Source organism: Vollenhovia emeryi, unplaced genomic scaffold (assembly GCF_000949405.1).
Source record: "Vollenhovia emeryi isolate VEMERY1.0 unplaced genomic scaffold, V.emery_V1.0 DF939185.1, whole genome shotgun sequence".
In the NCBI taxonomy this organism is placed as follows: Eukaryota; Metazoa; Arthropoda; class Insecta; order Hymenoptera; family Formicidae; genus Vollenhovia; species Vollenhovia emeryi.
In genome coordinates, this window is record NW_011967181.1 from 135,386 (window position 1) to 151,229 (window position 15,844).

A 15,844-nucleotide genomic window follows, 5' to 3' on the forward strand; every position below is an offset into this window, starting at 1 on the left:
TTTTTGTGCGGGGAAAAGAAATCATGTATGCACGTAATGTCGCTGCCTCTTTTCTCTCTTTTTTTACCGCCGTACACTTAAACCTGCTTTGAACATCGATCGTGCGTTGTTGCAAAGATTATTCGAGAGGGATAAAGCTAATTGGTTGATTCCTTTTCGTTTGCGATATTTACCGCTCATCCGACATGCATGTGTGTGTCTGTCCTTTTTTTTGAAATTTTTCTTAACCGCGTCGAACAACGGGTGAATGTTCTCAACAAAATTTTCAACGATTCCCCGCCGTTATCGCGTATTCGGTTGTCTTCGTCCCATTAAAGAAAGATCTTTAATTAGAGAGCAGAATAGACACACACATTCACTCACTCTCTCGAGACAAAATCTGTCTTTCCGACGTGGCTATACGGACACAAATAGAAAGATAACTTGTTTTTAAGTGATTTTACTTTTCGTCCCCTGCTCTAACTCGTAAACATTTGATGAAATTTAAATCCATAGTAATTGAGCGAAAAAGAAAAGCATGAAGAAGATTGAAAATACTATGAGGAATATTGCTCGTCTTTTTCCTTTCGTCAACAATAATAGAATTGCAAAGAACACGCGTGTGCCAACGTTCTTGAAAAGTCTGTATAGAGATCGTCGTAGAAAAAAATGATGGCGCTCGAAATGAAACAAAGCATAACGTGTGACATCGTTAGCCAAGACGTTACGTGTGTGTTTTTGTGTAACGTGTATGTATTTATGTTAATTAATTATATAGGGATTGTTCAGTCTCCTCGGAGTGTTGAATATGGAAGGCCGTGTTTGGTTCGAAGCTAAATCTTACGAGGCTAAACCCCTCCGGCACATTACTCTTCCTCCTTCGAGCGTTTTCCAAAAATACGGACATCGATGATTAAAATACGACAAAGACGACGGTCCGGTCTTGCACTTGCTCGATTAAACGTAAATATATGTGTAACTCTTAACATTTTGCTTTGGTTGATACGATCGCTACAAGTTTCTAGAGATTTCACGGTAACGCTCTAATTGTAATCCGCATAGCGCAGTAAATTTCGGCCCATCCTCTTCATCGCTTTATCTCTCTCGTTCCCAATTCTTCTCAATTCCTACTCGCTCGAATTATCTAGTATAGACGAATAAACCTACATCTAGTCTCATGCTAACTCATAAACAAAACTATATCGCCTCATGTACATATTTGTATTACATATATATATGTGTGTGTGTGTGTGTGTTTTATATCAGTCACAAAGTCGTCGAAATCAAGCCTGAGGATAATTTGATTCGATACTACGATTGTTTAATGATTCAGTCGTAGCGTCATTACGGGCGCGTCGCCCGTATTACACGCAAAGGGAGCTTAAAATTGTAAGACTACCATTAAGCAAGTAACAAGAGCGCGCTGAAGCTTCTTTACATTTTAACCGTTATCGCAGGATCGGATTAAGAGAGCTTGAGCGAAACTTATCGATGAGCTTGCTGTTTCAAGCTGCGCGAGAAATTGTTTCGGATATTGAGTCGTGGACTCTGATATGTTTCTCATGCTGCGAAGGAGTCGTTAGTGTTGATCTTTGTCGTCGCGATAAATATCCTAAACGCGACTTTTTATATTTGTATTCCCGAGGTATTTGGATCCGGATGAAGGAAGGTTAGTTTTCCACGTCCCTTCAGCGCAGCTCTTGCGAACCCGAGAAAACCTTCTCTCTGTGTGTGTGTGTGTGTGTGTGTTTAGAACTCGGATGAATCCGCATCGCCGCCGCATTATTCCGCCTCCTGCGATAGAAAGGGAGGATAGCTGAGGAGGAGCAGGACAACGAGGGCCGATTCCGAAAAATGTCGGCTGCCTATGCGATATCCCTTTCGGTAGAAACTTGTCCAAGGAGAGACTTCTCCTCGCGCGCCTCTAGACAGCCCCCAAGACGTCGCGGATTACTTAGTAGACCATTCGGTGGGGATACTGGTAGCTTCGCGGCTGGGAGCTTAACTGCAGCTGAGCAGCCGAGTACGGATCGTAGCTCTGAAAGTGGCATTGTTTAACAATTGAATTCCTTCTGAGCGCGAAGCACAGCGAGCAAAGCGATCGAGTTAATTTATTGGATTCACCTGCGTTCGCTTCTTGGACACTATAAACCTCTTCTGCGGATAGTACGCGGCGCGTTGAGGATAGAGGAAATCGTACTGCGGATTAACATGATTGCCGTATTGCGCGGCGCCTTCGTACTGCTGATCCAACTGCTTTCCGTACTGTTCGTAGTAGCTGGGCGGGTGGGTCCGGACTATTCCGATGTCGGAGGGCGACAACGTGTCGTAGTGCCGGGCGGGATACACCGGCGTCAGCCACGGGAGAGCTAGAAAGGGATAGAAAAGATAGAAATTACCCTGACGCTAAACAAGTCATCTTTTATGCGAGTCGTCAACACGAACCGTTTCTAACGTCTTCCTCATCGAGAAAATCGCTGTCGTCAATCTCGTACTCCTCGCCAGGGTACTTGCGCCAATTTCTGTTGGTGAGGTCGAGACGTATTATTATTGTTATTAAGCACGCAATGGATAGTGGATAAGAAACGTCATCTCATTACCCGTTTCGCTGCTCGTTTTCCCACAGGGACAAGAGGGTCAACATGTCGTTGGGATTGATGTCCAGAGACAGCTCTCGCTTGTATCGCGGCTCCTGGTAGAACGGCACGCTGAAAATTCAAGTAAAACGTTTCCATCCCTGACATATAGTATGCTCCGATTTCGAGGATGCTCTTTCGAGGACTCGCGCACGAGGGTCGATGCTAAACAGGTGTGCGTTCAGATCGATGTCTCGCAATCTCCTTTTGGAATCGCTTCGTCGATTCATTATTTCCGCTGTTTGCGCGACGCTTATATTTCCAAGATTGATCGCTTATCCGTGACGCAAAGCGAGCGACGCGACGACCATTGCCAACGACTTGTCCCTACGTCGCGCGCTATTGTTCCCCGGCACGAACGGCGCTTTATCTCGCCCTGTCGCAGACCGTCCTTTGTGTGAGCGAGTCTCGCGATAGTTAGACAATCCAGGCTCGTGTACTCGCGATACAACAGCGAATACGGGGACAATACGATCGTGCGAAACGATTGTCGCCTACTTGTCTGTCGTCGATTAACCAAGACAATCGCCCCTCTACAGTTGAATATAAGTTATTGTACGCATTTCTGATACAAGGATCGATAATGATGGAGCTCTGGCAAAGGCTAACGCTGATGAACCGATAGGTTGGCCATGTGCCAAAAACCCGTAGTCGTAGGATAGTTTTTCAGTTTTGCGTTTTTTCGTTTGCCAGGGCTGACCACACGCAGGATCTTACTACTGCGATTCGTGCACATCGCGTTCAAAGTGTAAACAGTAAGGAATTATTATATATAGATGCCCAATCTCGCGAGAGAAAAGCAAGCTTCGAGTTACGCTGCAGAGTAAATGATGAGTAAAAGAGTGGATCTCGAATGTGCACACTTTTATCTCCTCGACGTTAGTTTTTGGAGACATCATTTATATAGGTGTTTCCTCTATCGATCTGCATTCGACGGGACGCCTCCATTCAAGCTTTCGAGGACTGTTGAAACGGGGCTATTGTCTAATACGTCAGCGGAAGGATGGCGGAGGCTCGTCGCAAAATCCGCGGGACGTACTTGTCAGCTGATTGGTCGGAGATGAGCCAGACAATCGAGCTCTGACCTAGTTTCGCTCCCGGCTCCATTCAGCTTTTCGTGGGTCCGCTATCTCTCTCTCTCTCGCTCTCTCTCTCTCCCACCCGCGGATACTCAACCACCACCACCGCCACTACCACCTGCGTCACGCGTATCGAGCGATTCGTGCACTGCACCAAATTCTCCTCCGTGTACGTCCACGTCCGTGAGCCACAATGCCGTATGCACAAACGGACACGTATTCGCCTAAAGTCCTAATCCCTGCGCTCATTCTCCCTCTCTCTCTCTCTCTCTCCGCGAGAATATGCGAGAGAATATGTAATCCGAGACCCGGGTCGTTTATTCGTGAGAACAATAGAGATGTATTTTTGAGATCCCGCGATGAAGCCACACGCCGCAATTTGCCATTTTAATTCCGACTCCAATTTTCTTACCAATTTCGATGAGACTTTTGCTCGCTCGAGAATGATAAAAGAGGAAAAAAAATGAATTGCTCACGTAATCTATGTGAAACTCCACATCCTTGTTGATTGACGTTTAATTTGATTTATTAAAATCATAAACGATCGGATGACGAAATTCCAAGGGGATTTTCCTCGGCTTTGCGCAACATGCCTTCCCTTTGATGGAAATCTATTCAAAGTGCTTCTATTATTATGGCGCTTGCGTCTAAGGATAACGCATTATATAATCGCGTTTACTATAATGGAAACGATTATCGCGTTATAAGAATTTCATCGAGGAAAAATTAATCGTCGTGTCCGAGCAAGTGACCTGTGACATTTGCGACAGTCAGGCGATGCATTCCCATACATTTTTCGTGTAAAAATAACGAGCCGCGATGGCGACGGCTGTTAACTTTGAGACGATAATGTCTACGCGACGGGAGTCCCATGTGTACGAGTTAAATTTTCAACATAGGTCTTAAACAATTCCGTGCGAAGCGCTTTTACGGCTTCGATATCGAGCGCTCGCGTGCTGAGGCGATTTCCTCAAAGTAGATTCGGCTCTCGATAAATCTGCACTCGCAGCGGGAAAGCATATTTTTATCTCGCGCCGTCGCGCTATCGCGAGCCGGACGTTATTAAGGGTCGTAATTGGTTCCGTTTATTTTTGTACGTATTTCATCGGTTGCCTCCACGGCACGAGTCTAAACCTTGGATAATTTTGTTTGGCTAGAGTTTTGCGTAGTACCGGTCGGGAATACATGACCGATGTTGGTCATGTATGTGGTCTCTCGCTTACTTTCTGCAAATGGTTCGATACGACTTTGGTCGTCAGGTCGACCGCCGCCGTCCCTGCGCCGAGGGCAACGCCCTCGCGAGCCCTCTCATCCCCATTGAGAAGAAACGCCGGAGGAAAAGAGGGATGCTTGGTGGGTGGAGAGGGTGGAAAGGGCGGAAAGGGCGCGCACAGTGATGCATGGCCCTTGCCGCGCCAACTCAACGTGCGCAACTCCACCATGTTAAATAACGTTTCGCAATTTTCTTCTCTCTCTCTCTCTCTCTCCCTCTCTCTCTCTCTCCCTCTCTCTCTCTCTCTCTCTCTCTCTCTCTTCACGTTCCTTTCGTTAGGATTTCGTTACCTACCGCAATCTAACAGCGGTTGCCCCCGGGAATATCGATCACGCGGCTTATCGATTTCGGGGAGAATTGGGACAAGTAGGACGCGGCCACTTACCTCCTCTTAACTTGAGCCTGCACCGGTTGCTGGGTAGGCATCGCAAGGCTCGGCAGCCGTTTCGTTTGGAACGAACTCGTCGGAGGCTGCAACGTCGAGCTCGGCCGCGTGCTACCGCTCGACTTTTCCGATCTCTTGCGCCGATCCTCGCCCGCGTAATACCGCGAATACGGCACCGTGTCCCACACTCGCGGTACATCCTCCTCGACCTCGTTCACCACGACTTTACTGTAGCTGGGACACACGAATGTTTCGTTCGATTACGGTGAACCTTGCCGATCGAGATAACGAGATCGAAACAAATAACTTAAGTATATCGACTCACTCGTAATTCTTCTCGTACGGAGAATACGCCTCGTGCTCGTACATAGCGTTGCTAGGCGGTTTCTGGCCCAAGGATGGTTTATCGTCCTCGGCAAGAGCCGCTTTTAAGCCTCCTAATCCCGAGGCAGCGAGGGTTCCTGCGTAAATAAATATCAATCTAGAATCAACTTCGCACAGTATTGGCCGGAATGTTTTATTTTAACGAGCAGCTCACGTTTCTCCGCGTTCGAGGTGAAGGATTCACCTGCGGCGGCGGCGGCGGCGGCAGCTTGTCGATTCTGCTGATTGCCAAACATCAACATTTCCTGCGTACGTTTTGCTGCAATTGACATTGCGGGGGTGGGGCATTAAAACGACTCGAAGTCCAAGTGTATAATTTTGAAATCTTACATTTCGGCTTCATGGCCTGGTCCGCCTTCTTCGCGTCCTCCATCAGGTTCGTAGGCAGGCACATGCCTATCGAGACCAGGGAGAACAGCAGCAGCAGCAACCACGCCCAGTTATACGTCATCTGCGACAAAATTTCGGCATTTTCACTGCCGGGCCACTTCCGATTCTTTCTGCATAACGATCGTTCGCGACCGCAGGCATCGTAGGAGCACAATTTGTTATGGTTCCTCGAGGGATTATTAGCGATCGAAGCGCGCGACCGGGTCACCGTACTGAAGAAACTTAAATGTCATGCAACGCGAAATGTCGGGAGTCTACATTCTATTCAACGCGATGCGTCGAAAGACCGAGGGTAGGAGCAACAAGGGCGTTCGATAAAGGGTCGAGTGTGGTTACATAAAAATATTACGTCGCAGAGTTGTAGGTATAATAAAATTTCTTGAGATATGACGTCACGACGCTCACGACACTCGCGACTTGATGTAATCGACGCGGCTTACTTTCCTCGGCTATGACGTTACCCTATGACGTAGACAGCAAGAGAGTTCCCGGCTACTTTACGTCACACATGTGTAACTTGACAGGTTGACTTTATCGAACTTAGTTTTATCGCGTGACGGCGATACAGCTCCCCGCGTGTATAAAAAAGATTCCGCGAGAAATAATAAATACCCTAAAAGCCGAAGCTATTATTTCCGATCGACGTATCGTCGGAGACTCGGGAGTCTCGCGAGCAGCAGCGGAAACTTTACGAGCGTAAATTCAAGTCTCGTTGATTGGAGGGATCTGAATGAGGGAATTTCCTAAGGCTGGAGGGCGCAAGTTTCCGCGTGTCGCACGATCGAATTACCGCTTAATTGCTCTCGATTGGCCTCTCATTAACAAATTACAGAGACCCTCCGAGGTCTAAGTTAACCCGCGTAATTACATCAACTCTAATGGTGATGCTGGAAATGGCTGCAGAGAGTAACGAGCGCACGGACGCGGTGCTATCTCGAAATGTCAGAGTTGAAAATTGCGTGTGGAGAACCATATGTATTTAACGTAACTGCGTATTTACGGTGGCGCGAGACAGCTTTGGACATTGGACATAAAGCTTCGCATAAAATAATGGCTCGCGTTACGCAATCTGGAAAGTTTAATCGGATTTGCCGCTGAAAAATACCTACGTGACCTCTGACCTTTCCAATTTTGCAGGGAGATTCCTTTTTTTGCATACAAAGGTCATTTAATCTAGCGTTTTCGCTCGCCTCTCGATAATAGCTATCCTTCGCCGACGTAGATTTAAACGAAACATATATACCTTTCGCGATGCGTTCTCGGCAATTAAATCACTGGATTAAACGCCTGAGAATGATTGCCGGTACTGACATTTGTCCAAAACAATACGGCAAAGTTTGACAATTAAAGCTCGAGCCGCGTAGTTGCGCGCCAAACCGGACATAGTATAGACCTAGAAATCGTACACTTGTTGCATCTACAAATACTATAGTCATTTATCGGCGTGTACGAGCTGCACGGCTAGGCAAATCGCAATTAAAAATGCATTTCATTGAACGAGAGAGCTCTCGTTGACGTTGAGCGAATTAAGTGTGCGTAAAAGCCTTACCTGAGAGATAATTAATTGTAATTTACTACAACTGCAGAATGGAAGAGCACGTACACACAGAGCACGCATTATTATTTACACACACACACACACACACACGCACGCTCAGCCAGCTGTGAAAAATTTCTTGAAGCAGATATAAAGATGTGAATCTTGTTTCTACCGAATGTAAAGGTACCACCGAAATATCACAGTTGATTTGAGGCCGCGCGCAACTACCTGTATGAATGCGCGAAAAGTGGCCGGCTACACGATGGCCGATAAAACGCGTTTGTAATTACATTCGCTCGAATGTCGGAATCCGTTGATTTTTTCGTCCGGTAAAGTATTGTCGATAAAAAAAAGGGTATCAAGAGTGAAAGGAAGGCTGCGCGAAGCGAATCGTCTACCTTTCGAGACGCAGCGATTTCGCCGGTTTGCCCTTCAACAAGGACGGTCGTGTCTCTTCTCTGCGCTTCCTCTCGCGGTAGTCCTTCGGCTGGCTCCTGGCTGGAGAACAGGCACGTCCTAACGGATCCGCCGGCTCGGGGTGGAATGAATGTCGGGGCTCGGCAGGACGAGTAGAAAAGCGGGTACGGTCGATCAACCAACCCCCACCTTGGTGAACGAGTATTCCCCGTCTCTCGACTCGCGTCGTAGGGTGGTGAGCACCCTACGACGTCGACGACGCCGCCGCCGCCGCCGCCGCCGCCTGCGCGCGCGCGCTGCGTTTCCACACGTCGTGCGTGCGTGCGTGCGTGCGTGTGCGTGTAGGTAATCTTACACGTACACGATCCCGTTGTTGATACAAGAGGCTCTGCCCACGCAATGACCCAATCTACGTCTTCCCGACAGATCCCGGCTCCCTACGCTACGCCCCAAGGATCGCTTTGCGTGGAAATTACTCGTTGTTATTTTGCTGTCGACCGGCATTATCGGAGAGCCGCGCGCGACTCGTTTCCAAGTTTGACAAAATACGGGAACGGGAATTGAAGTAATGGTAGGAAAAATCTTGTACATAGGCGAAGAGAGACGCTATATTCGAGTCCTTATTGCCAGCAAGTAATTGGATATTTTTGTAAGCCGAACGTAACGGCATTCTGCCTGAGTGTAAAAGGGCATAGGTCCGCTTACGTTTACGGCTCTTCTGCCAGCCCTTGAAACTCGAATCGGCACGAGCGCTAAACGCGTGCACGGTTCGTCTCATCTTGAAAGAATGCAGCCTTCACCTTAGCAGGATCGAGAAGGAGCTACAAAGTATGCGACTATTTGCGTCCTCTATTAAGCTATTCCTACTCTCTGCAGCTCTCTGTATTTATAATTTTCTCCATGAATTTATAAGAGCGGATCTTTCATGCAGAGATAATCTCGCATTCTGCTATCTTCAGTCAGGCGTTAAATTGCGAAGAAGCGGCGCTAAAAGGAAAGGAGAGAATCCGCTATTGTTAGTCGTACACTCGATCGCGCGAATGCTGTAAGGGTAAAACGCGCAGGCCACAGACACTCGGAAGAATTAATAGAAAGTTAAAACTCACTCTACCAGGCATAGCAACCGGCACTGCGTCACGTAACAGCTACGATGACGTTACCTGCTTGTCTTTAATATTAATGTGGCGGTTACGCAAACGTCATAGGGGTAGTTTTCTTTGGCATTTGAAACGGTGACGTTACTACGGGTCTATGACAGGGGAAACATGTATACTTAAGTAGTAGAGCCGTGTGTATTTTCAGCCGGCACATTATCTACCGTCCCAATCTCCACTTTACAAACATTTACCTTGGCGATACGAGTGTTTCTAGTAAGAAAATTCGACAATTTCCGATTGTAATTGTTACTACAATCTACGTCCCAATAACTTGAAAATATGATGTTAGGTTTCCTTATCTAAAGGCACACACTTTAGCCTCTTTCTCCATAATTCATGTAAATTATATATCTGCAAAGTCCAAAGAAATTACGCCTTGAGGGATGGGGGTTTAGGAGTGAAAATCCAGCGAGGATCTCGCGCGACCTAGCCTCTCTCTCTCTCTGGCCTCCACCCCTCGTTCCGTATTCGTCCCCAATCACCTAGCTTCAGCCCCCGCAACAGGCCGTACGCCCACGCGCGCTTCCACCGACCCCCGCATCGAGAATCGTGGGTCGGTGCGGAGAAACGGGGATATTTTTTTCTCGCGTCAGCAGACCGATGCTCGGACGACCTCCGCGCGTCAGGGTTTCCCACCCCTTCAACCCGGTTGAGCGGCACCTCTCGCAACCGTATACGCGAAAACAATAACGATGACAAATATTCCCCAAATATCTATAAACGTACATGATCGGTTTCAAGAATATCGTCCGTTTTCTTCATCTCGCTAGTGACACCGTATACGCAGTATTGTCTTTGGGAAATTGCAATTTTTCCCAAGGGTTCGTACGTTCGACTATAGGAATGAATGAAATATATCCAAGACTCCCGGGGATGTGTGACTGCACTTAAAGTAATATATCATGTCCGATAATATCAACGGATCAACACTCGTACAGCTGTGAAGGGACTCGCTCGTTGACGAGCGAAACGAAAACTGACTGATCGAGGTCGTTGCAAATAGCGCTTACCTCGCGAGACAATATTAATACAATACATATTTTCTACCTAATTTGAATCTCGTTGACAAATCTCGCGAAATAAATTCGAGACGCGACGGGGATTCTATTTATAATTTTATATCGCGTGCTTTTTGTATGCGTGCGCGCAACCCAGGTTCTCCAGGTCAATTATCCAGTGTATTGCACGACACACATAAAATTATAAATAGAATTCTGTCCGAAATTCTCTCGTGAATTATTAAGTAAAATTGAGCTTAAGCCGATTTTAGACAATCTACAATTCGTGACAGATTTCTAGCGATAATTTTGTACCGTGGAATATATAGAATATAACGCGTGTGCTAAATGTGTATTTCTGGTTCGTGACACAATTTACTGATGCTTGAAAAAGGCAAGCACTTTTCCGTTTTAATAGAAACGTGCTCAATTTTTCCATGTATAAAATTGGATGCACGTATACATAAGTAACGAGGAGGATGATATCTTGTTAGATCTGAAAATAAAAATAGCCTCTGTCGAATTAAAGTCATTAGATACGATGGATATTACCGTGAGGCACAAGTGCCGATTCCTCCCGAGCAATTTGGAGGTAACGTTGTTTCATCAGGATGCGGTCCTACCGGGCCTTACTTTCGCGAGTAGACGCTTCTCCCGGTAGACTCCTGGTGCATCCGCCCTCGTACAGTAATTGACCTATTTTCGTTAGCGTTGTCGTCGCCGCCGCAGCAAAACGCTTGCGCAAATTGGCTCGGATGAGGACAGGTGCAGCCGGTAAATTGCGAGAGTCCGTCGCGCCGCGCATCGGAGAGTTGATGGTTTGAATCGCGGGGAAGAATAGAGCGAATGGAGCACAGAAAAGTCGCATTAATACCATTTTCTTGCCGAGATTGACAATTTTTACACAAGGCAACTGCAAAGATGCCTCGAGCGATAAAACCCGATGAAATAGGTCATTTTCTCACTGCTAGTGCAATGATTGCTAGAAAGTCGATTAAATTTCGAAGGAGATGTAAGACTCCATTTTGTCCACCTCTCTTCGTTTACGCTCAATTATTGTGGCGAGTACTCTCGCGGTGAGCTAATACGAAAGCGTAGTCAACTTTTACCATTTTGCCTGCCTTCTGTTGTAATGAAATCTCACGGCGAACGTGACGAAAGTTGGGCGAAAGAGGAGAGCGATATTGGGCTCGAGTCTCGCCTCCATCGAGACGGTCGATCAGCCGAGTCGCGAGGCGAGGGTTTCGCAAAATCGCGTAAGCTGTAGGCCGGACTCCCATTGACGTCAGTCTTTGAGTCCGCCGAGTGGCGAATCCCCGCACAACCGGCTAAAGAGTGAGGGTTGATGGAGGGGCGAACGGTCAGGGAGACCAAGGGAGACCAAGGGAGACCAGGAGGTCCCTCCATCTGCATCCGCGACGGGCTGACGAGGGGGGGGGGGGGGGGTTGAGAGTACAGTAGCGTCACGCGAAACAGTAGCGAGCCGGCCCCTTTCCGCGACATTCATCATCCATCAGCGGATTTCAGTAGTAAAAGCACCCGATAGGGATGCAAAGTGAGTCAAGGGAAAGGGAGTTTTCGCCGCGTTTCGGCATAATTGCCGACGGTGAGAGATTAACACAATCGATACGGGCCTGCACAGCGCGAAATGTTATGAGTTCGAGGAAGGGGATGGTCCCGAAGGAACGGATCGATGTTCCCGCTGCGTAGTAAAGGACGCCTGTTGATACGCGGCAGGAGCGGTTTCATTCATGAAAGCAGCCAACGGGGCGCGGGCCTCGCCTCGCCCTCTTCGCCCGCGCCCGCGCCCTCGCCCTCGCGACGTTACTTCGATTCGGCTACCGCGTATCCCCTCCAAGAGTTGCGGGAAAAATATCGCGTATGACTTTGAAGGAGAAAATCTCTCCGACCACAGGCCCAGTTGGTCCAACGCGATAAAAGCATCCTTACATCTTTGCGCGAGAGGCTAACGTAATAAAATGGTAACACCATCTAGCGCCATCTGTTGCCGCCAAAGCATATTTGCCCCGACTCTCTCGCTCGGTAATGGTTGTAATCCGTGGCGAGAGGCGAGACTCGAACGGTACACGAATAGACCAATCACAATCACAATCGGTACGGGGAATAGGAATTTTCGAGGATGCCAAATGACGATTGGACGGTTCGTTTAATGACAAGTGTGTTTGTTGTTTTCCTTGTTTACGCGCTTTTATGCTGCTCCTGAAAGGTTCCCGATTATATCGCTCCGATTGGCGATTCGAGCGGACGCGCCTCGTTGCAGTGCTCGCTCGGCGGAACATCTTGGCGGCGGAAGCGGAAAGCTACTTTCATCGAGCCGTGACACCGTCTGCCTCTTCCACCACTACTTTCCACCGCGAGTCTTTTAGAATCGCCGCAAATTGGTACAAGTGACATTTCCTTTTCTTTTCGTCGAGCTTCCCAGCTAATCAGCTGTTACGGCTTTCAAGCGGCCACTTCTCTAGTTCTCTCCAAGAAATTGTCAAACCGGATAAAACGTAATGCTATAAACTTGTAGTGCGACTGTGCCGCGAGACTAGTCGAGCCGAATCCTCGAAAGAAGATGAGTTTTTCGGAGAAAGGGCAGGAGAGCATATCCAAGGAGGAATGGATGTCGAAGCTGGAAGAGAGCTCCTACATACAAAAAATGTCAATGAACAACTTGATCATGAACTATCTAGTCACAGGTAATTAATTGTCCAGTCTATCTGCCGCCTTATCGAAGGCGTTATTGTTAACGAAAGCTTCCGTTGAGCAGAAGGATTTAAGGAGGCCGCCGAGAAGTTCCAGCAAGAGTCAGGAGTCGGTCCGACCGTAGAATTGAGCTCCCTCGACGACAGGATCCGTATTCGAGACGCCATACAGAACGGTCGTATCCAGGAAGCCACAGACTTGGTCAATCAGCTGCATCCCGAACTCTTGGACAACGACAGATATCTCTACTTTCATCTGCAACAGTTGCATCTCATTGAGCTGATACGCACGGGTAGAGTCGAGGAGGCGCTCCAGTTTGCTCAGGATCAACTCAGCGAAGCTGGCGAGTCGGACGACAATATACTGTGCGAGTTGGAACGTACATTGGCACTGTTGGCCTTTGACGAGCCGCACAAGAGTCCGTTTAGCGACCTTCTACATCCAACGCACAGGCAGAAAGTGAGTACTACCTCTTCTGTCCCTTCCGAGTCAATTACAGATTGTCATTTACAGATCGCGAGCGAATTGAACGCCGCTATATTGAAAATGGAGCACAGGGAGTCTACCAGCCCTCGACTTAACAATCTGTTAAAGATGATATTGTGGGCTCAAGACGAGTTGGACAAGAAGAAAGTGAAATATCCCAAAATGACCGACCTCGGTAGCGCCACGATTGAAGATACAAAATAATTTTATACTAGACAGAGACTGGGAACGTTTCTCAGTTTTATTTATGAATCAGATAGATGAATTGACCTTTAAGTGTAATTTTGTATAAATTGCTGTTCATTTTGTAGCAAATTATATCCGAATTTTAATCGTATATAAGAAGTTAGAGAGAGAGAGAGAGAGAGAGAAAGAGTGTGTGTATGTGTGTAGAATTATTAATGTATTGATTATATTACAAATTATAATAAGAAATGTAACGATTAAACTGACGCATTATTGTTATCACTGTTGTAAGGAATAAGAATTATTGCAATATTTCTTATGTCTTTCTAATATTAACATGATACGAGTGTAGAGTCGGTATTTTCAGATTAACGTACATACAATATTGTTTGCTAGGAATACATGTATACGTCACGCGCAAAAGATTTACACCGAGACCCTGGCTATCTCTTCTCTTTATAATTGTAAACATACATCCAAATATAACATGTGATAATCTTAAAAAAGTAACAACCTTTACAGAGGCGCCCATAATCGTAATATGGAAAAGTTTATTTTTAAGATAATAGATAGCAATTTCGTTTAGGCTTCAAATTCAAATATCTTTCCAAAAGATTCATATATTGTCCTTGGCAATTTCCTTTCTACAATTCTTCATCAACATATTTCACAATGTTAAGTATAATTATTATTAAAAAGAGGAAAAAAAAAACAACTACCAACCAAACATATATTCCATCGCTTTTGAAACAAAACTGGCCGACTTTTGTGGCACATTCTCCGGCACTTGCACGACTTGCGGGTTAAAATGTTGATTGTAACCCACTGCTAAAGATCTGAGTTTCCGTCGTCTCGCGGTAGGCGACGCGTTGAACGACTCCACCCTTGGGGATTGACCGATTCTACCCATTGAAAGCGACCTCACGCTCCCATTCAACTTGGCACGATTTTCCTTATCGCAGCCCAGAACGACACCCTCGTCCGTACACGGTATGACGCCAATCATAATTGTGCCCGAAACGATACTGCCGTTGCACATAAGAGCCTTTTGCGCCTCCTGTTCCGACGCGCACTTGAGGTGTATCCAATTGCTTTGGGGTTGCGGGGCCGGATGTTTGTCCACTATACGAACTCTACTGGAGATGTAAGACAGAACTGCATTGATATCAATCGGCAAGAAGCCGAAGACGGTCACCCATTGCAACAGACTTTGGGACTCGCTCGTGCTCAAGTTTATCGAACTGTCGGCAAACATCAGCGGACTGGCCAACGTATTCGTCACGAGTTTGGAATGATTCATGGGCGTAGTTGCAGCGGCTGGATTTGCAACTGACATGGCTGGCGACGAGGCGTGCATCACCTCCAGAGTATCAAACAGTCCGCGCGTTGGCGGCCCCCCGGCATGATTCTTCGTGCTCATTTGTGGCGTGCTAGGAGTGGTAGTAGTGTTGCCAAATATTGCCTTCTGACGATTCGATCGGTAATCTGGGGATCCATAGGAGACCGACGACATCAGATTGGCGTTGGAGATGTTCAAGTGACGTGGATTTTCTTGAGGACTCGTCACGTTCATCTTTCCTGGCTGAAATTTTCCACATTAGTAAGCAGAACGCAACAACGAAATATATTATCTTCTCACAGTGTTAGTGTCGCCCAAGAGAAAACTCGGCAAATATGGGGAGGAACCTCCTGGACTGGCAGAACCTTGAATAGGGCTGTGCATCGGCGATCCCAGAGTCATAGGCTCCATCTCGTCCAGGGTTTATTCCATAAAACTGCAATAATATTCAGAAACAATCTATCACACGGAATAAAGAGAGGGCTCCAAAACGTACAAGTTTGTAGGTTACTTTTACAATATTTCAAATTAACTTGCGAAACGTTTCGGTTATTGTACCATATTTAAATGACTTACGGTGGTCCTCCCTGCGGGGAAAAATGTCGCTCTCAAAGAGCACCTTGTTTTATATATATATATATATGTGTGTATGAGCGCCAAGATAAATAATAATATTAAAAAATAAAAGGCATCGACCGAAAGCGCAAAGATGGCTCTGGAGGCCAGCTGGAAATGACGGAAGGAAAGGACGGGTGCGCGGCGGCGGCGCGCGGAGCGGTGAAACGGCCCCAACCTCGATGGATCCCTGATGACGCCATGATCTACGTCGCCGTATCGCACAGCCGCGGGCCGCGGATCGTGTAGGCGCGGATCCAGCCAGCCA

General features: G+C 47.1%; 3 protein-coding genes across 6 annotated transcripts; 1 reads left to right on the forward strand and 2 right to left on the reverse strand.

Annotated features, from left to right (window-relative positions):
- Positions 1–214: 214 nt before the first annotated feature.
- On the reverse strand, positions 215–8,134 carry LOC105562602 (prohormone-2-like). Its single transcript, XM_012013576.1, has 9 exons — positions 8,065–8,134; positions 6,067–6,187; positions 5,891–5,995; positions 5,678–5,813; positions 5,353–5,586; positions 2,580–2,687; positions 2,425–2,501; positions 2,104–2,348; positions 215–2,017 (listed from the first exon to the last, which is right to left on the reverse strand). The coding sequence occupies exons 2-9, from the start codon at positions 6,185–6,187 to the stop codon at positions 1,934–1,936; spliced, it is 1,110 nt and encodes a 369-aa protein (XP_011868966.1). The 5' UTR covers positions 8,065–8,134; the 3' UTR covers positions 215–1,933.
- Positions 8,135–12,312: 4,178 nt separating this feature from the next.
- LOC105562603 (glucose-induced degradation protein 8 homolog) lies at positions 12,313–13,934 on the forward strand. Of its 3 annotated transcripts, none has more exons than XM_012013578.1 (4): positions 12,313–12,640; positions 12,775–12,943; positions 13,015–13,409; positions 13,464–13,934. In XM_012013578.1, the coding sequence occupies exons 2-4, from the start codon at positions 12,820–12,822 to the stop codon at positions 13,638–13,640; spliced, it is 696 nt and encodes a 231-aa protein (XP_011868968.1). In that variant the 5' UTR covers positions 12,313–12,640; positions 12,775–12,819; the 3' UTR covers positions 13,641–13,934. The 3 variants fall into 3 exon arrangements, with proteins under 3 accessions (XP_011868968.1, XP_011868967.1, XP_011868969.1); XM_012013579.1 differs by having other exon boundaries at positions 12,315–12,399; positions 12,466–12,943; XM_012013577.1 differs by having other exon boundaries at positions 12,313–12,943.
- A 203-nt stretch (positions 13,935–14,137) lies between these two features.
- On the reverse strand, positions 14,138–15,819 carry LOC105562605 (nucleoporin NUP53). Of its 2 annotated transcripts, none has more exons than XM_012013581.1 (3): positions 15,755–15,819; positions 15,262–15,397; positions 14,138–15,204 (listed from the first exon to the last, which is right to left on the reverse strand). In XM_012013581.1, exons 2-3 carry the CDS (start codon positions 15,370–15,372, stop codon positions 14,338–14,340), a joined length of 978 nt encoding a protein of 325 aa, XP_011868971.1. In that variant the 5' UTR covers positions 15,373–15,397; positions 15,755–15,819; the 3' UTR covers positions 14,138–14,337. The 2 variants fall into 2 exon arrangements, with proteins under 2 accessions (XP_011868971.1, XP_011868970.1); XM_012013580.1 differs by lacking the exon at positions 15,755–15,819 and adding an exon at positions 15,538–15,724.
- Positions 15,820–15,844: the final 25 nt, after the last annotated feature.